The sequence below is a fragment of the Bipolaris victoriae genome (assembly GCF_000527765.1).
Source record: "Bipolaris victoriae FI3 unplaced genomic scaffold scaffold_76, whole genome shotgun sequence".
Classification (NCBI taxonomy): domain Eukaryota; kingdom Fungi; phylum Ascomycota; class Dothideomycetes; order Pleosporales; family Pleosporaceae; genus Bipolaris; species Bipolaris victoriae.
In genome coordinates, this window is record NW_014575316.1 from 127,552 (window position 1) to 146,779 (window position 19,228).

At 52.0% G+C, this 19,228-nt stretch overlaps 7 protein-coding genes across 7 annotated transcripts; 6 read left to right on the forward strand and 1 right to left on the reverse strand.

The window, feature by feature from the left end:
* Nucleotides 1-1,247: 1,247 nt before the first annotated feature.
* Nucleotides 1,248-2,630, forward strand: COCVIDRAFT_106083 (hypothetical protein; the record flags this gene model as incomplete). The annotated part of the gene is made up of 3 exons (XM_014698553.1): nucleotides 1,248-1,560; nucleotides 1,604-2,152; nucleotides 2,200-2,630. The coding sequence occupies 3 exons, from the start codon at nucleotides 1,248-1,250 to the stop codon at nucleotides 2,628-2,630; spliced, it is 1,293 nt and encodes a 430-aa protein (XP_014554039.1).
* Nucleotides 2,631-3,621: 991 nt separating this feature from the next.
* Nucleotides 3,622-4,644, forward strand: COCVIDRAFT_40061 (hypothetical protein; the record flags this gene model as incomplete). The annotated part of the gene is made up of 1 exon (XM_014698554.1): nucleotides 3,622-4,644. The coding sequence occupies one exon, from the start codon at nucleotides 3,622-3,624 to the stop codon at nucleotides 4,642-4,644; it is 1,023 nt and encodes a 340-aa protein (XP_014554040.1).
* Nucleotides 4,645-6,047: 1,403 nt separating this feature from the next.
* On the forward strand, nucleotides 6,048-6,572 carry COCVIDRAFT_106176 (hypothetical protein; the record flags this gene model as incomplete). The annotated part of the gene is made up of 2 exons (XM_014698555.1): nucleotides 6,048-6,366; nucleotides 6,463-6,572. The coding sequence occupies 2 exons, from the start codon at nucleotides 6,048-6,050 to the stop codon at nucleotides 6,570-6,572; spliced, it is 429 nt and encodes a 142-aa protein (XP_014554041.1).
* Nucleotides 6,573-7,466: 894 nt separating this feature from the next.
* On the forward strand, nucleotides 7,467-8,669 carry COCVIDRAFT_106032 (hypothetical protein; the record flags this gene model as incomplete). Its single annotated transcript, XM_014698556.1, has 1 exon — nucleotides 7,467-8,669. One exon carries the CDS (start codon nucleotides 7,467-7,469, stop codon nucleotides 8,667-8,669), a length of 1,203 nt encoding a protein of 400 aa, XP_014554042.1.
* A 1,921-nt stretch (nucleotides 8,670-10,590) lies between these two features.
* Nucleotides 10,591-12,099, reverse strand: COCVIDRAFT_106149 (hypothetical protein; the record flags this gene model as incomplete). The annotated part of the gene is made up of 3 exons (XM_014698557.1): nucleotides 10,591-11,283; nucleotides 11,333-11,444; nucleotides 11,492-12,099. 3 exons carry the CDS (start codon nucleotides 12,097-12,099, stop codon nucleotides 10,591-10,593), a joined length of 1,413 nt encoding a protein of 470 aa, XP_014554043.1.
* Nucleotides 12,100-13,501: 1,402 nt separating this feature from the next.
* Nucleotides 13,502-15,282, forward strand: COCVIDRAFT_106035 (hypothetical protein; the record flags this gene model as incomplete). The annotated part of the gene is made up of 2 exons (XM_014698558.1): nucleotides 13,502-13,624; nucleotides 13,687-15,282. 2 exons carry the CDS (start codon nucleotides 13,502-13,504, stop codon nucleotides 15,280-15,282), a joined length of 1,719 nt encoding a protein of 572 aa, XP_014554044.1.
* A 1,022-nt stretch (nucleotides 15,283-16,304) lies between these two features.
* COCVIDRAFT_106056 (hypothetical protein) lies at nucleotides 16,305-17,858 on the forward strand (the record flags this gene model as incomplete). The annotated part of the gene is made up of 1 exon (XM_014698559.1): nucleotides 16,305-17,858. The coding sequence occupies one exon, from the start codon at nucleotides 16,305-16,307 to the stop codon at nucleotides 17,856-17,858; it is 1,554 nt and encodes a 517-aa protein (XP_014554045.1).
* Between the last annotated feature and the right edge of the window lie 1,370 nt (nucleotides 17,859-19,228).

The following is a 19,228-nucleotide window of genomic DNA, read 5'->3' on the forward strand; positions in this document are numbered from 1 at the left end:
TTTTTCTCAACTCCTTCAACACCGTGAGAAGCTCCGAAGCAATACACACGCACACACAACAATGGGTGTATGTTATCCTGTGATTCCTTGGCTGCCCCTCCATCCCCCCCCCCCATGACCCCGCCTGCGTCATCGAGGTGTACAGTATATACGCAGACAGATTAAGCTGACCTGATGTAGCTCGCAAGCAAGATGGCTGCAGCAAATGCAGCGGCCGGCATGCCTCCAGGCGGCCAGCCTGGCTATGTAAGTGCAGTCAGTGCTCGGGTTGCATTCAAAGCGCTCACTAACGCATATACGCAGCCTGGACAGCAACAGTACCAAGCGTATCCAGGTGCCCCAGGTGCCGGCGCTCCCGGGGTAAGTCAAAGCTCTTTCTTTTGCTGCTAGTTCCCGCTCTGCCTGCATCGTCATCGCCCTCTGCCCTGCTGGGCCCGCCACCACCCAAGACTAGGCATTTGCAAGCCGTGACGAGTCCCCACTCCACTTTTTGACTCCCAATAAACTCACCCCGCCCTCTTGGATCGCCCGCCCTCTGGCCTCTACCCGCCACAATCTGCTCTTGGGCCCTAGCCACACATGCCTCTCTCAAGCAAGATGGCTTCCAGCTACAGCGCCTACCAGCCGCCCCCGCCTCCGGGACAAGCACCAAATCCATATGCACAACCACAACAGGGCCCGCCTATGCCCCCGCGCCCTGGTTCAAATGCACCACCACAGTCTCCCTATCCACAACCACCCGCTCCAAGTCCCTATGGCACATCATCATCACCATATCCTCAAGGACAGTCTGGCTACAACAGGCCTCCCCCGCCGCCTCCAGGCCAACAGCCTCCCCAGTCTCCATACGCCCAATCTCCCTATCCTAGCCAGGCGCAGCCAGCGCCATGGAGTCCACCACCAACCCCGCAATCATATGGACAACAGCCTTACGGACAGCCACCCTATGGACAGCAGCAACCCTACGGACAGCCGCCTCAGCAGGGACAGTGGGGGCAACCACAGCAACCACCCTATGGACAGCCGCCCCAGCAGTACAACCAGCCTCTTTCACCGTCTTACCCACCAAATGTTCGTATTTGTTAACCCTCTCGCCTGTTCATCTTTGATGGACTTGATCCTGGAGCTCCATTGTGCAAATCTTCGTCATTTGAACCCTATACGTTTTTATTTTCCCGCAACCTCCTTTAGATTTTTGATACCTCGTTTTGCTCAAATAAGAAATCTATCTGAACAATCACTAACGTATGAATCAGGGTCCACCAGGTCAGGGTCAGTACGGTGCTCCTCCGCCTCAGGGAGGATATCCAGGCGGCCCACCTCCCCAGCAACTATCTCAGAGCAGCCCTGCTGAGGTAGAAGGTTACAAGCAACTCCTAAACGCTTGTATCCAGGAGAAGAACCTCCAGGGCTTCTACCCGCCAAACGACCCAAGGATTACCCGGATCGCTCAAGAAGCAGGCCCCAAGATCAACCAGGTCATTCAGCGCTGGCGTGTCGCAAAGGAAATCGCAAATGATATTGTCAAGCTTGCCTTGTACGACATTGTCCTCTACATCGGTAAGTTACACGAATCAGCTCATGGAGCGCAGCTGACATGTAGAAGATGACAGTGGTTCCATGCAGTTCGAAGAGGAGGGAAGCCGCATCAAGGACTTGCGCCTTATCCTGGAGCGAGTCTCGTTTGCTGCTACACTCTTTGATCATGATGGTATCTCTCTTCGCTTCATGAACACTGATCTTTCCAACGCACGTGACCAGCAGGGTCGTCCTCTCCAGGATGGTGTAGCCTCTGAGGCCCAGATTGAGCAAATCATGCGTGGCGTGCAGTTCAAGGGTCTTACACCCATGGGAACTGCTATGAGGCAAAAGGTCATTGACGGCATCGTTCTCCAAAAGGCAAGGAACGGTCAGCTGAGCAAGCCAGTACTGGTTATTGCCATCACCGATGGCCAGCCAGCTGGAGAGCCTCAGAACGCCATCTTCGACACCATTCAGTATGCTTTTGATACCCTCAAGGGCTTCCCACAGTATGGCCGCGGCGCTGTTGCGTTCGAGTTCGCTCAGGTTGGAAATGATGAAGCTGCCAGGAAGTTCCTCAGTAAACTTGATGAGCACCCCATAATCGGACCAGAGGTTGACTGCACCTCGAGTAAGTTTGATCAATCCGTGTGTAGGATATCGCTAATATTGTGCTAGACTTTGAGAACGAGCAAGAAGAGATGATGCGCGCCAACCCTCCTGTGGATCTCACACCCGATCTATGGATCATCAAGCTTCTTCTTGGCGCCATTGACCGTAGCTACGATTCCAAGGATGAGAAGACCAACCACCAAGCACCTGGTGGATACGGTGCACCTCCAGGCCAGTACGGTGCCCCACCAGGCCAATACGGCGGCCCAACACCCGGTCAGTACGGAGGCCCCCCACCAGGACAGGGCCAGTATGGTGCGCCACCCCCACAAGGCCAGTATGGCGCCCCTCCTCCAGGCCAATATGGAGCTCCTCCACCAGGCCAGTACGGAGCTCCTCCACCAGGTCAATATGGTCAGCGACCACCGCAGGGCGGTCCTGGCGGATACCCAGGTCAGCAGCAGTACGGCCAACCGCCAGCAGGTGGGAAGTACTAGTATTAACTCCTATCCATGGCGTTGACAACCGAAGTTTGGTCTCAGTCTAGAATCGGAAGTAGGGAGCAGGAAATGTGTCAAGGAACAGTGATGGATATCTTTTAATCAGTCTATGTTTGCCGAGAATGCGTTCTACGAGAGAACTCTGGCACTGACTCTGCGTGTCTGGGACGGATTGAATTATTTGCACAATTGCTATAAATGATATTCCCCCCTCGGTGCATGCCTAGCTTGCATGCTTTCACTAGTGTTTTAGAATCCATTTCAATCAACCATGTGTAGACCAAGTCGGCCCCAGTCCCATCTTTCAGAGCAGATCGTATCAAGATGAAAGACTGTGTACTCTGGAACAGAGCTGACAGACTAACGCACGAAGAGAAAGAGAAGCCACAGCGAGCTGAGCAAGTCTAGCCCCAACACGGTCCCTACAGCTTATGTAACTATTGATAATACCTGTGCGGAGGTAGTGCTTTGAAATACTATCTAGTTAGGATAGCGGAAATACAAGGAAATAGCGGAATAGTGCCGCGATATTGTATGATCTCCTCACCACGGCAGAAATGAAGGTAGGGAGCGGAACAGTGCCGCGCGAAAAGAAGACTCAAAAAGGCGCCGCAGAGCGACCGTCAGGGGCAACGCCCACGGCAAAGAAGAGAGAATCGGGTGAGCGGCTCGTAGGGGTCGTCACCTATGTAGTAAGTGTTTACATGCATAGATACATGGACAAGAGTGGTAGAGTTTAGGTATGCGTTATCCAGGGTCCACAATCGATCACATGTAAGGTTTGCAAATGCTAGTTGGCTATCAGCACATGGCCCTGCACGTGCCCACTGATGACGCGCCATGGCCTGTTCCGAGCAAACCTCGGCCAGCATGCTCAATAATGCATGACCTCTTGCTGCTTGACCTAATTTCCAACAACACCATGCTTCAATAACACTCGTCTCACCTAATTTTTGATTGTATTTTGCGGGAGCTGCATCCCATCGCCATGACGGAACACCCGCACCCTGCGGGAAGCACAATTTCCTCGGAACCTTCCGGAGCGCCTTCTCCGCCGCCTGGTGCAGCGCCAGAACCACCCACGCGCCCATCTTTGATACGCAAGTTACGCTTTTTACTCTTGAAATACATTACCAAAGCCGCCAGTGGCACAGATCGGACTATTTTCCGCCTCGCAAAACTACTGTCGACTCCCGAAGGCACTGATGCCCTTCTCTGCACAACATGCTACACACTTACCCTGGTTCACGCACTCTTATCCCGCCTTCTCGAGAAAAGGCTAGCCAGCATCGCGACTGAAATCGCTGAGAAAGCAGATGGAGTGCTGTTTCCTGGCGAAACACTCATAGCGACTCTACCAGCACCTACCAGCACCAAACTCATAGCCCAGACAGTAGGAAGTGCAAAAGCAGTGTCTGACCTCATATCCGACTATCGGATCTTTGTACGATTATGGAGTCTGGTGGGTATATACACTTGGGGGAGAACGACATACCAGGACCCCTTACCTGAGAATGCTGGTGCAAAAGAAAAGACGCTGCGCGCCTTGACGTGGGCGTCTATCACGTCGTGCGTAGTCTGTCAGGTTCTCGAGGCTGGTGCATATCTCAGCTCAAAGGGAGCCTTGACATCAGCGAGATGGACTGGCGAGGCGGGAAAGGCACGGGAGAATGAATGGTGGATCTGGAGTGCGCGGTTCTGGGCTGCGTATGTTGGTATTGAAGTTGCTCGTCTCGGTGTGATGCGATATAACCGCTCGCCGGCTTCCTCTGCGCCTATAGTTAACGGAGACGGAGAAAAAGAGGACAAGATTAGATTGGCAGAGAGTGTAAGAGCGGAAAAGGAAGAGAACTGGGCTTGGTGGAAAGATCTGGTGTCGAATCTTGCATATGCCCCAATGACAGTGCATTGGTCGCTGGAACAGGGGCTCCTCGGCGATGCGGGCATAGGCATTTGCGGCATGGTTGCGGGCGGATCTATGCTGGTTGATGCGTGGAGCAAGACTGCATAGACGCCTCCGGATATCTCTCATCCTATCGTAAGTCCCACGTGAGGATGACAAGAAGCTATTAAAAATAGCCGCTTCTGCATGCACCATTACCGCCGGCGATACGGCAGTAGAGTAACGCCCCAGGGGAGAAACAGATACTAACACGGATATACCCTTTCCTACACTCGGTCAATATACTCAATTGAAACACAAAAAAAGCAAATCTTGACTTGACCCTCAACGCATATACCGTTGACCTAATGAAGCAAATCCTCCATCCCCTCCCCCTCATCTGCCACCCCCCTCCTGTCCCCCCCCTCAATCTCAGATCAACCACCAACACCGGGCAATCCCGCTGCACACTCCCCCATGCACACCAAACAAAAACTCCCGAAACCCGTCGCACAACCCGTTTTTGACCCAAATCGCCAGCTAGTCTAGCCCACCTTCCACATCAGGCACTAGTCTCCCGCCGTTCGATAGGGCAGTTAGTTAACCCGCCGATCCCGCAAATGTCCAACCAGCCTATCGAACGCGCACATGTGCGCTCGTTAGCTCGGGACGGACGGTCAACCCGGTTGCTTGAAGCTTATAACTATGGAAGGCGGCGCCGAATGAGATGGATAAGGTGAAACATGTGGGCGGGATTGATATGAGTGGGGCTTGTGAATGTGTGTAGCGCTTAGGGATGGGGCGGGAAATGGGGGGCGTGGAGAATGAGGAGGTACTAGGTTACATTACGGATGGGGGTTGTAGTATGTAAGATGAAAGGGTGAGTATGTACGGCGAATGAGGGGGGAGGGAACTGAGAAAGGTGAAATCAAGATTGGCATTTTGAATGTTATTACTTGTGGTTGTTTTGAAACAGGTGACAGGCAAGGATAGTAACCAATCGAGTTTATCTAATCTCGCCTTCAGGAAACGGAACCGGCGAGATACGTACATCTGGCTCCCCCGTTTCGGGTCATACGGGACTACGTTCTGCGTGACTTGGATGTGTTTCCGGGGGGGCTTGGGGTGTAGTGGCCTTCCAGAGTAGGTCTAACCCCGGAGGTCGACTACGCAGTTTGGATATGATTTTCGTTTTTTGGCACATAACTCAACGCAAGCCACCACCCCCCCTGGGGCATGCAAAAGCCCATCAGAACTAAAGCAAGTCAGGAAAAAAGAGGTTGGTGGCCTTTTTTCCCCCTTGTGCGACCAAACGGACATGCCATAAAACTGCCATGCTGAAAAAGTTAAAGCCGGTCTAATGGCTTTACATTTTGATGTATATAAAGGGTCGTAGATATCCCCTCTCCCCCAAATTCGTATCTGCAAGTGTCAAGAAAAACACGAACCAGTCTCCCCGTTGCAATCACCACCCTCGTTGCCCCGTCCACCGTCCCTTCCTCCATTCGCTTCTTAAGACTTCAACCGGCACCATGCAGTTTTCCACTCTCCTCCTGTCTCTCCTCCCCACTCTCGCCCTCGCTCTCCCCACAACCGAATCTGTGGAGACCAAGGATGTCCTCGCTGCCGTCGAGTCCAGACAGTCGTGCTACGTAAAGTGCGGATCGACATGCTACACCTCCGCGCAAGTCACTACGGCCCGTAGCGCGGGATACAGTTACTACCAGAACAACGACCAGGCTGGTAGCTCCACCTACCCCCATACGTATAACAACTATGAGGGCTTTTCGTTTTTGGTTTCTGGACCGTATCAGGAGTTTCCGCTTAGGACGTCGGGAGCGTACACTGGTGGTAAGTGAGCTTTTTTCGTTTCTCAGATTTGAATCGAGACTTTTCTTCTTCTTCTTTTTTCGATTCTTGTTTACTGATGGCCTTTTTTTTTGGCAGGCTCGCCTGGTGCCGATCGTGTCATTTTCAACACTCGGGGTCAACGTGCGGGAGAGATTACGCACACTGGTGCTAGTGGTAACGCCTTTGTTGCTTGCTCCGGTTGGTAAATTGCATTCTACCAGAGTGGGAGATGGACAGAAATGTGGCTGGCATTTCGCTACGGTCAGTGATTAGGACGCAACGAGGGATTGATATGTTCTACTATCGGGGAGCTAGGATTGGTGTCATGCAGGTTTAACGAAAGGATACGGAATTTGTATATATGAATGAAACAGTTGAAATAAGACTAAACGTAAAAGTGTGTCCCGAAATGTATCAGACGTGAACAAGAATAATTTATTTACTCAGAAATAGACTACTCGTGCCATGTCGCTCACAAACACATAAGTCAATTACGAATATTTGGTACGCCAATATTGATATACGGAATTCGGATTTCCGAGTACGAGCACGATTAAGGTCATATAAGCGACGTTCCGGATTATCCTATCTACTCAGACCTTGTAAGGCTATCGCGCGTCATGAGTCGGGACGTGCAGGGCTCGCTAGCGTAGTATTAAACTTTGCATGTGATGGATGCTGGACCCTGGACACCACACACCCAAACGCACTGGCGATCTACATACGTCCTAACGTCGGCGCTTCTGTCGCATGTCTCGGCTGCCAACTTTAAAGCATGGAAGGGCGGGCACATACCAACACAAGATGTAACAGCGTTTGACATGCTACTGCCAGCAAGACGCATGACATCAACACGCATCTAACAAGCTTTTGGGGGCCTTGTATCTGGCATCCTTGTCGACTCGATATCTTGCCATATCTCCCCACGACTCCCCACTTCACACCGCCACGTCTACAAGGCGGGCGGGCTGGTTTCATTGCGGGGAAAAAGGCAAGAGCACGGGTTGCGACTCCATCCTTTAATCCTGCTTTTTCTCAGCGGGCACACTCGCTCGTTTTGTTGTGCCCTTGACGCTCTTGCAAACACCACAACACCAACAATGTCGACGACGCCCGACGTCCCTACGCGTCGCCCGACGTATCCCCTCGCCCATGCCTTTCGTCGCAAACCCCGCCGCATCCCGCTTGTGCTGCGCTTCTCAAAGGGCGCGGTGCACGACATCATTCTCTTGCCTGTGATCCTGCACTCGCTCTTTACCGTCCTCATCGTGTACATCGACACTCGCTATGTCGACTCGATCAGCATCCCGTCGACCATCATCCCCTCGCTCTCCATCGTCGTGGGTTTGATGCTCGTGTTCCGCAACAGCACCAGCTACGACCGTTTCTGGACGGGACGAAACTGCCTGACGACCATCAACACCGCCGTACGCAACCTCGCACGAATCTCCCTTGTCAACTCGCGTGACAAGGACGGCTACGCGACCGAAGAACAGCGCCGAGACACCGAACGCATCGTCCGCGTCCTCATCGCCGTCTTATACTCAATCAAACACAACCTCCGCGCCGAATTCAACATTCCCCCCGCTAGCCTCGCCGCCCTCCCTCCCCACCCAACATCCTACTCCTCGCAGCGCTCCCGCCCCGTCTCCCGGCGCCCCAGCTACATCGACCGCACCGCCTCCTCCAGCGCCGCACAAAGCACCTCCACCACCCCTCTCCTCGGCCAATCTACCCTCACCCTCGAAAACGGCGATGGCATCGTACACACCAAGAAAGACGAATACGTCTCCCTCCTCCCAGATGGCCTAATGGGCTACGAAGACCAAGGCCTCGGTCTCCCGCTTCAACTCACCATCCTAATCGAAGGCTACATCCGCCGCGGCGCCGACCGCGGCTGGTTCAACGCGCCCTTGTCCTCTCAAATGAGTGTACAAATCAACTCGCTCGTCGATGCCTACGGCCGCATGGAAACCATCCGCTCCACCCCCATCCCCGTCGCCCACCTCATCCACCAAAAACAAGTCCTCGCCCTCTACGCCTGCGTCCTACCTTTTGCCATTGTCGACGACTACAGGTGGTGGAGCGTCCTCGTCGTCGCCATCGTTACGTTTACTCTCTACGGCATCGAGGGCATTGGTGTTCAACTAGAAGACCCGTTTGGATACGACAAGAATGATATCAAGATGGATGGCATTATTGAAGATACGAGACAGGAAATTATGGTGCTCTTGGATGAGTGGAAGGCGAGTCATGAGGGCAGGGCTATGGGTGGTATGTTTGAGAATGATGCTTATTACTAGGGTGCTTGTTTTTGGGATTGCGGGGACATGGGCTGATGGCGGGTGTAAGCGTGCGGGGGGGTTTGGTGAGGGGGTTTGGTGAGGGGGGGGTGCGGGGAGAGAGGGGGGATGAGTAATGGATTTTTGGGAGTGGTGACGATTGGATAGGATTATGAAAATGATAATTATGAGATGTTTTTAGCAAATGTTTTCCGAGTGATGGTACTTGTTTATGATATTCTCTTTTTTTTTTTTATCATTTTCGATTTTTCAAGTATCACCCATTTGCCGAAATATTCTTCCGAGTCTTCTCATATGAAATACTACCGTTCTGAACTTCTTAAGTTGTTCAAACATCTACTAAGATGTGTTTTAAAAATAGTATTTCTACGGAAATACCCGTCTATCGTTTTCTTACTGCCTAGTATTAGACATTTTGCCGACATAATCTTCCGCCACTTTTTTTTTTTTTACTTCCGTGTTATGTGTGTGTGGAAACCGCGTTTTTATTGAATTTCGACTCTATAGTCGTTATGAAAAAACTTCTAAGATATATATATATATATTTTCCTCCCTAAATTTTAGTATTTTTTTGTTAAAAAATACGATTTCCTATTGTGAAGTCTTTCTTTCTTTCTCTCTTTCTCTCTCTAGATCTATTAGATCCAAGCTGAAATGGTGGTACGAGTTTGTTGTGTTGGAAAAAAATTGACATCTTTTAACTTGGCGTTTTTTTGACTTCTTGGTGTTGAAGTATTCGCGAATGTATTTTTTTTCTTTAGTAATAGTTATGCTATAAAATACTACTTATTATTTTCTATTTATCGTTTTTTTTTTCGATCTCTAAGTATCAAGCAGTTGATGTATTTTCCAAGTGTTGATGTTGTAGAATTTCTATTTCTCGTTCTCAACTTCATAGTACTAAGTATTTAGTTTTTAAATGGTTTCCGAGCATCGTGAAGAACCCGTTTACCGTTTTCGGCTTTTCCGAGTATTACGTCATGGAATGTTATTCATCGGGTTTAGCTTCCTAGTCCTGACATCAAGCATACGCTAAAAAATATTTCTTCTAGCATTGTGTTTTAAGAGACTACTTTGCAGTTTCCCGAGTGTCGTGTTGTGGAATGCTACTTATCGTTTTTGACTTCCTGACATCAAACATTCGCTTAAATAGTTTCCTAGATTTGCGTTAGGAAATAACTTGAATATGTTGTATCTGTTTGGTGTAAAGCATATCGGGTTATTTTTCCAAGAAAAGAGTGGTAGGCCGCACATTAACCTGGAGTCGGGCATCTCAAAATGGTGTTGTGAAATGTCATCTATCATTTTTTAACTTTAGTCTCAAACATTAGCATCTACGAATCACATTTTTAAATAACGACGAAACGAAATCCTCATATATTCCATGACATGCATTAATATGCCCCTTTCCTCCTTCTCCCAATCATGCGTATATATAACCACCACTCTTCTGTATACGTCTTTCCCCCCATATTCCCCACGATCTACATTAGATAGCAATAGTCGGCCTTGCATCGTAGCCAAAGTTCCCCTGCAAGTCCCAACAAGTCCAACTACTCCATCACTCCATTCACCTTCTCGCGCCAGAAAAGAATATCAAGAGGAAAAATAGGGCCAAAAGTGATTCAAGAGGGATTTCAATTCAATCAAATAAATCATAACAACATGTTCGCTTAGTGTGAGTGAGAGAGAGAGCCATTAAGAAGATATCAAAAGAAAAAGAGAGGGCAAGAACACCATCGACGCCATAGAGACATGCTGAACAAGTGAATGCCAAGCGAAGAAGAGATGATGCGAAACAAATAAGATCCTATGGCGATGAGTCAACAGGGAGAATGTCGATGGATCCTGTGTATGGGACCAAAAAATGATATCCAAAAAAGACCAAAAAGCCGCCCCTATTTCATATCTCTTTCTTTTACTAGTCAAAGCGCACAGGTGGGAGACTGGGGGCTTCACTTGGACGTCGTCCATTTCCATTCGTGTCCGAGTCAGATGAGGAGGTCTCAACTTGGTGCAAGCGGTTTCCAGCAGCCCTGCCTGCACTACCGTCTAGAACAAATGGGCCAATGTCATTGCGAGGCGTCATTGGACCATCGTGTACGCGGTCGGGTGCTAGGCCATCGGTCGCTGTGTGATGTAGTGGAGTCAGACCTGCGTATTGGTTTGCTCCAGACACGTTGATGCTAACGGGCGCTGTGGCGGACGACGAAGGTGGCGTGATTTGGCGATCCGGTGTCTCGGGTGAGGACGGATGCGTATTTCCATTGGCTGACTCGGTACCGTTGATATCCATGTTTGTGATTTGCTGTCGGAGGTCGCTGAGGTCAAAGTTTGAGCTGCTCGAGTTCATGGGTGCAACAGAAGCACGAGGAGTGACGTGGCGGTCGGCTTGTTCTGTGTTTGCATTGGTGGTTGTGTCGCCGTTGGCTACTTCCTCGTCACCCTCCCAGTCTTCAAACTCGCCCATGTCTTCCACATCCTCTTCCAAGTCGGCGACCGCCCTGCAGTTGGGACAAAGAAAGTTTGGCCATGTGGGCCCATTGAGGATGGGACGAATGCACTTGTAGTGCCAGACATGTGAACATGGTGCCACAAACAGCGATTGACAAGGCTGCAATGTGATTAGTAGAGCCCGGTTATATCAAGGCATGGAAACATACTGCTATGGACATCAAACAAATAGCACACTCGGAGGTGTGTGTAGAAGCGGCATCGCCCGCGACCTCCTTCTTGTTCTTGGCGAGGGCCCGCAATCTTTGGTGGGTTTGTTTACTAGACGAGTTAGCAAAGGCGCTCTCAACAGGGATATGTAAACATACTTGAAAGTATTCAGGCCCTGCTGCCAGCCGCGATTGCATTCAACGCGGATTTTAACACAGCGGAAAATCATCTCTTCACCCCCACGGAAATCGATGCCCAGCTGAATAATATCGCCATCCTTTATGCGGAAAGGCTTTGATTCGACGTTGGGCTGGCTGAGGCGGATGTGATTCAAAAAGGTGCCTGACGAGCTCTTGACATCTTTGATATACCAGCTTCCGTCCTTGCACCACAGTTCGCAGTGCTTTCTGCTGACCACTTTGGACTTGAATCCAATCGCCGCAGCGGAAGGGGTGTTTGAAGAGATTTCTGGCGCATTATCGCGCTCCGAGTAGCGGCCGACGCGAAGCACGGCCGACTCGTCGGGCAGCGTTCGCGTGATGGTGGGGAATATCAAAGAAGGTCTGCCGGCTCGGGGGTCTTGATGTGGGATGAAGCGAATTGAAGGGAGGTGTTTGACAGCGCCTCCGCTATCGGTGGAGCTGTCTGATGGCTGGGTGGTGTTGGTAGTGGTGGTGGTGGAGGCAGAAGTGGTCGCTGGCGTGGGCCCAGTGTTGTTGCGGACTTGCAGCTGGGGCTGGGCCGTCTCTGAGCGAGTGCGGGTCATGGTCTCGTGGGGCGAGGCAGGCGGTGAGTCTGCTGGAGGGCTCTGGGGCTGGGCGTCGGTGGTTTGGCGTCGCGACAGAGGGAGCAGACGCGGCAGAGGAGGGTGTTGGGAAGAGGGAGAGGGAAGGGCAGGTGAGGCTGGCGGCGTGTGTGTTGAGGCGCGTGGGCGGGCCCGTTGGCGGGAGGCGTCCTCACGTGTCTGGTCTGGTGGGCTGGCCGAGTGCAGGTGAAGATTTCTGAAGAAGCTGATTCCTCGATGGACGCCCGTCGGTCGCTGAGCTGACGAGTCGGACGACAATCCGGTTGAGACAGCGGCTGGGGGAGCTGGGGCCGCCGTTGTAGTGAACATCACCTCCCCTGGTCTTGGGCGCGGGATCAGAGGTAGTAGTAGTACAGGAATAAGCTCTGGCCTGAGGCTGGGGGGAGGCGGCAGGCTGATTGCGCGAGTTTCGAGGGCGTTTGACAGACGACACAAGTGGCCCAGGTTAATGGGGCATGGGTACAGGCGCGGGCGAGTCTGAGGCAGAGGGCAGAAGAGTAAATGCAAATGCAGATGCGAGTGCGGACGCAAGCAGCGGAGCGAGCCAACAGGGTCGGGGCTGGTTTATGCAGCCAGGGCGGCCAGGGCGACGACGGCGATGGGCGTGCTAGTCAATGGGTAATGAGCCGATTCTAGAGCCCGGGCGGGCTATTCTGGGCTGCGATGGGCTGTAGAGTGGCTCTGGGCTCTGCACTCTGCGCTCTTTGGGGGGGGGGGCAACCGACAATGGGCAGCGCAACAAGACACTACTGCTGCACGCCTTCTCACGTGCCCTCCTACACACTTACTCACTCACACATACACGGCAAACGGAGCGCCCGCCCTCGGTCCCAGTCATGGCCGCCAGCATGAACGTGCGGGCTGCCCTCGCCGCCCTGGCGCAATGCCGTCACGAAACCATACCGCACACTGCCATCCTTACGCCTAGTCTGGACCCGGACCCAAACCATCATCTCCTCCGCTGTAATCATCGTCCACCCACTACTATCCTCTGAGGCATTTCATCCGCCCCAACGCCGCCCAGCCGCCTGAGACAAGGCCTGCCGGTGGCGGCGTTTTACTGCCCGCCGCCGCTCTCTATGGCGCGCATGCCATCATACCCTCTCCTCCACCCTCCCCTCGCCATAGGGCCAGCAAAGTTTCGTCTCATCACGTCACATGGCCCATTTCCCCAGTCTCGCATGTCGCCCGCCACGCTCAAGGCGCTGATCGCAAATGTTGCCGTGTGGGGCCGCCTGTCTGCTCCGCCATGCTGGGTACCCTGCGCCTTGGCACGTCCACGTGACATCATGTCATGCCTGCCCGCCCGCTGCTTGGGAATTTTTCCCCGTGCGCGCCATCAAGCCTTCTATTCATGCCCGCCATGTTAAGACCGCACACCTGCCGACCGCTATCCCGGGGGCTGTCCACGCCATGCTCGTCTCTCAGAGCACCGCCCGCATATGCTGGTAGGAGGTCTCTGGCCACGGCCGTCGCCCAAGAGAGGGTTAGCATTCCGCCATCCGCCCATGTCGATGCATCTGAAGCCATTCTAAACCACCATTCTAGGACCCCGCCGAACTCGACCAAATCACCACCCTGCCCAATGGCATCCGCGTCGCCACAGAGGCCCTCCCCGGCCACTTCTCCGGCATTGGCGTCTACGTCGATGCCGGCTCGCGCTACGAAAACGATGCGCTGCGAGGAGTGAGCCACATCATCGACCGTCTGGCATTCAAGTCCACGCGATCCACTACGGGCGACCAGATGATGGAGAAGATTGAGACCCTCGGCGGCAACATCCAATGCGCCTCGAGCAGAGAGTCGCTCATGTACCAATCCGCCACCTTCAACTCGGCCGTGCCCACCACCGTCGGTGTCCTCGCAGAGACAATACGCGATCCCTTGATTACAGAGGACGAGGTCCAACAGCAGCTCGAGACGGCCGACTACGAAATTGGCGAGATCTGGAGCAAGCCTGAGCTGATTCTGCCAGAGCTTGTCCACATGGCAGCATACAAAGACAACACCCTCGGCAACCCGCTGCTCTGCCCCAAAGAGCGGCTGCCCTTGATCAACCGCTCCGTCGTTGAAGCATACCGGAAAGAGTTCTTCAAGCCTGAGAGGATAGTAGTCGCTTTTGCTGGTGTCAACCACAATGAGGCCGTTCGGCTGACTGAAGAATACTTTGGTGACATGGAAAAAGGCACAGGCCCAGCACTCCCCAGTGTAGGCTCAGACAGCGCGGCAGGATCACAGGCAAACTTCACGGCAGACCATCCCATGCCCACAGGCGCACTACCAGGAAGTTCCAATCTCATCTCCAAGATTCCCTTCCTCAAGAATCTGTCCACATCGACCTCATCCACCGCCAACCTAACCACAGCACTCGACCTCAACTTCCCACCAATAGACACCTCGATACCTTCGCAGTACACTGGCGGTTTCCTCACACTCCCTCCAATCCCTCCGCCAGCGAACCCCATGCTCCCTCGCCTATCTCACATCCACCTCGCCTTCGAAGCCCTCCCCATTTCCTCGCCGGACATTTACGCTCTCGCAACCCTTCAGACGCTCCTCGGTGGTGGCGGCTCCTTCAGTGCCGGTGGGCCTGGCAAGGGCATGTACTCACGCCTCTACACAAACGTCCTCAACCAACATGGCTGGGTCGAATCCTGCGTCGCCTTCAACCATAGCTACACCGACAGCGGTTTGTTTGGCATCGCCGCCTCATGCGCCCCCTCCTACACCGCCCACATGCTCGAAGTCATGTGCCGTGAACTCAAGTCCCTCAGCGACGAAACAGGTTTTGCAGCCCTCAAGGACGGTGAGGTGCAGCGCGCAAAGAACCAGCTCCGCTCTTCCCTCCTCATGAACCTCGAGTCGCGCATGGTTGAGCTCGAGGATCTGGGTCGCCAAGTCCAGGTCCACGGTCGCAAGGTCGGCGTCAAGGAAATGTGCAGCAAGATCGAGGCTGTCACCATCAAAGATCTTCGTCGCGTGGCTAAGCAAGTGTTTGGTGGTAATGTACACAATGCGGGTAAGGGCTCTGGTGCCCCCACCGTGGTACTGCAAGAGGGGGAAATGGAGGGACTCAAGCGCAAGGATTTGACATGGGACGACATCCAATCGCGAATCGCGAGATGGAAACTTGGTCGTCGGTAAATCATTCTCCCTGCTCTCTTTCTTTCGTTTCTCTCTTCTCTCTTCTCCTCACAGCATCAGTTGGGCCAGGCGTTTTTTTTGATCCACTGGCCATCCCCATGACGAAAAAATATGAATCCCCAACCCAAAGTAAAATGACGATTGTAGAAAAAGATTCGTGTATGATATAGACCATTCCATAAGGGCATGAGGGAGATAACAGTAATGAATACATACTTCATAAGGTGATGTCCCTAAGTTGGAGAGAGACACCACTATTTCGCGAGACAGTGTTCACGCTTCACACTGTCCAGATATACCTCTTATTCAGCTTAACCAGGGAATCTTCAAACGGTTCAGACATTGCTTTGCTATTTCAACTTGACGAGGAGATAAACGAAACTTGATGATTTTCTTGTAGTCATTACTTATTCCTTAAATTGGCCCGCAATTTCTGATAAGGGTTAGTATAGCGTTGGACTTGGTTGTTGGTTATTTCTTCGAACGGAGTTGGGCATGTTTGGAAACGGAATGATGGTAGCAGGATAGTATGTTTGTGTAGGTTGACATACTACACTAGTGTGTGTTCGTCTGTGCACCAACTAACACGCCCCGGAGACATCCTGATATAGTTCTATAGTAAACAACGGCCCATGATAGTGTTCTCTGCACGATTAGATTACAATTTTCGTACAAGAACTGTTTCTCGCTTTGTAGTGCGGTGGATGTCACGTGGTTATGCGGTTTCAGCCTTGCCTCACCAGCCTCGTGTCACTGTGCAGGTGGGCTGCGCCTTCTGCTCTGGGCGTTGGAGATATGCAGCCTAATAACCCAACATTCGGCTCGCGGCACTGCAGCCTCCTGACAACAATTCTCCTCAATTTTTCTTCCGCAAAGTCTTAGTTGAATTTCGCAACAGATCCAACAGCTACGATCTATCTACTCTGCGCGAGTGAGACTCTGACCACGTTCGATTCTCTCAGCCTCGTTCGAAGCCTCAACGCTTGCCTCTACCACTTGCACACACAGACACATATAGCCTGATGCGGCTGCTATACACTACGAGCGATGGGCGGCTTGGATGGACTGGCGACCTGATTGAGGACAAGATCCCCCCTTATGCGATCCTGTCGCACACCTGGGAAGGACAGGAAGTAACATTTGCTGACCTGAAAGATTTGCACAATACAGCAAGTGATGAAGTACGAAGAAAGCATGGGTATCAAAAACTCCTGTTCTGCGCGCAACAGGCCAAGCGGGACGATCTGGACTACTTCTGGGTAGACACTTGCTGCATTGATAAGTCGAACAGCGTAGAGCTTTCGGAAGCGATCAACTCTATGTTCCGCTGGTACCAGAATGCAATTAAGTGCTACGTATTCCTTTCAGATGTCGAAAAGGACACCCTAGAGGGCGATGGCGAGTCAGCATTCAGAAAGAGCAGGTGGTTTAACCGAGGATGGACGCTTCAGGAACTACTGGCACCTCGTTCCGTCGAGTTCTTCTCTAAAGACGGAATTCGATTAGGGGACAAAGATTCACTCGAGCAAACTTTACACGAGATTACCGGAATACCTATTAAAGCTCTTTCAGGGAGCGACTTGTCCGAGTTCGACGTTGCTGAGCGGTTCTCATGGGCAGCAAATCGCCAAACGACACGCCAAGAAGACGGTGCATACTGCCTGCTAGGTATATTTGGTATCTTTATGCCACTAATATACGGTGAAGGCAAAGATAGTGCTATGAAACGGCTACAGAAAGAAGTAGAGGGAGCTTCAGTGGACACCGCAGGTCAAGAAAAGTGGCTTGGTAAAATCTGCAGCTGGCTTTCCGCTCCTGACCCGTCCACAAACTACCATAAAGCGCAAAAGCAGCGGCAGGCTGAGACTGGACTCTGGCTGTTAGACAACGCAAGCTTCACTAAATGGAAAGCAACTCCAGCGTCACGACTGTGGCTGTATGGGATCCCGGGATGCGGCAAGACTATCCTGAGCTCAACAGTCATCGAGCACCTGCTGCAACACTGCTACAGTGATGCTAGTATGGTGACAGCGTACTTTTACTTCGACTTCAACGACATACAGAAACGGAACCCAGAGCTGATGCTCCGCTCGTTGCTCTGCCAGCTCCTGCAGGGCTTGGTTATAATACCTAAGGGCGTCAACGCATTGTTCTCGGCATGTGCAGATAGGGGTCAACAGCCATCACTACGTGCGCTGCTCGAACTCATACCGCAGGTGATACAACAGTTCACGCATGTCTATGTTGTTCTAGATGCGCTCGATGAGTGCACAAAGCGTCAAGAACTAATGGATATGCTTGAGATGGTGGCTGGATGGCAGCTCGATAACCTACATCTGCTTATGACTAGCCGGAAAGAGCGGGATATTGAGAGCTCTCTGGAGATTTACATTAAAGAAGAATATACAATCTGTCTTCAAAAAGACGTTGTAGATGGCGACATACAACGATACGTTCAACGAAGGTTGTCTGATGATAAGAATCTAGCAAAGTGGAACAAAGATACTGCTATTAGACAAGAGATTGAGGCTACACTGATGCACGGGGCTCGTGGGATGTGTGTATTGAAAACTTAGCGACCTACAGAACTATAGCTGACGAGAGTGTAGGTTCCGATGGGCTGTGTGTCAGCTTGACACGTTAGCACAGTGTCGCAATCGAGCGATGCTGCGCAAGTCATTAACCACCTTACCGAAAACGCTGGATCAGACATATGACCGCATTCTCGCTGCTATAAGTGAACAAGATCGCGACTTCGCGATGCGCATCCTGCGGTGGCTAACGTTCTCTGAGCGGCCGATGTCGGTCGAAGAGATCGCTGAGGTCGTCGCTATTGACGTAACACGCGAGTCAGCGTTCGACCGCGATGAAGTACTGGAAGACCCGCTAGAGGTGTTGAACATCTGCTCTAGTCTTGTCACTATCACGACGAATGAGCTGGACAGATATCAAACGATAGAATCTCCTACAATCACTCTAGCGCATTATTCCGTCCAGGAGTATCTTGTGTCAGAGAGAATCAAGCAAGGACAATCGAAGCAGTACAGTATGCAAGCCGCTGAATGTCATACTACGATAGCAGAGGGTTGTTTGAAATATCTACTACAATTCCAGCAACCAACTTCAATACACATTCTTGAGGAGTTTACGCTCGCAAGGTATACAGCAGAGTTCTGGGGTAGACATTTTCGGAAAATAGGGGATGAGACAAGCAGAGTGAGCCGAGTAGCGATGAGCTTGATGTCGATGGAGCAACCCGCATATCTCACATGGATCCGGTTGTGGGACCCACATTTCCCATGGAACAAACCAGACTTAGCAAGAGGTCTAGAAAGCCTAGCTACGCCGCTTTACTATGCCGCATTGTTAGGCTTGTGCACAATTACGGAAAATCTCCTAGATGCAGGCGCCGACATTAATGTCCAGAGTGAAAACGGCGACACCGCACTACAGGCAGCTTCATTCGGAGGCTACGAGCAGATAGTGAAGATACTACTAGACGCAGGCGCCAATATCAACGCTCAGAGTAAATATGGCACTGCACTGTGGACAGCTTCATCAGGAGGCCACGAGCGGATAGTTAAGGTGCTACTAGATGCAGGCGCCGACATTAATGTCCAGAGTGAAAACGGCGACACCGCACTGCAGACAGCTTCACAAGAGGGCCACGAGCGGATAGTCAAGATGCTACTAGACGCGGGCGCCGATATCAATGCCCAAGATGGCGAGTGTGGCACCGCACTGCAGACAGCTTCATCAGGCCACGAGCGGATAGTTAAGGTGCTACTAGACGCAGGCGCCGACATTAACGTCCGGAACGAATACGGCGACACCGCACTGCAGACAGCTTCACAAGAGGGCCACGAGCGGATAGTCAAGATACTACTAGACGCGGGCGCCGACATCAACGTCCCGAACGAATACGGCGACACCGCACTACAGGCAG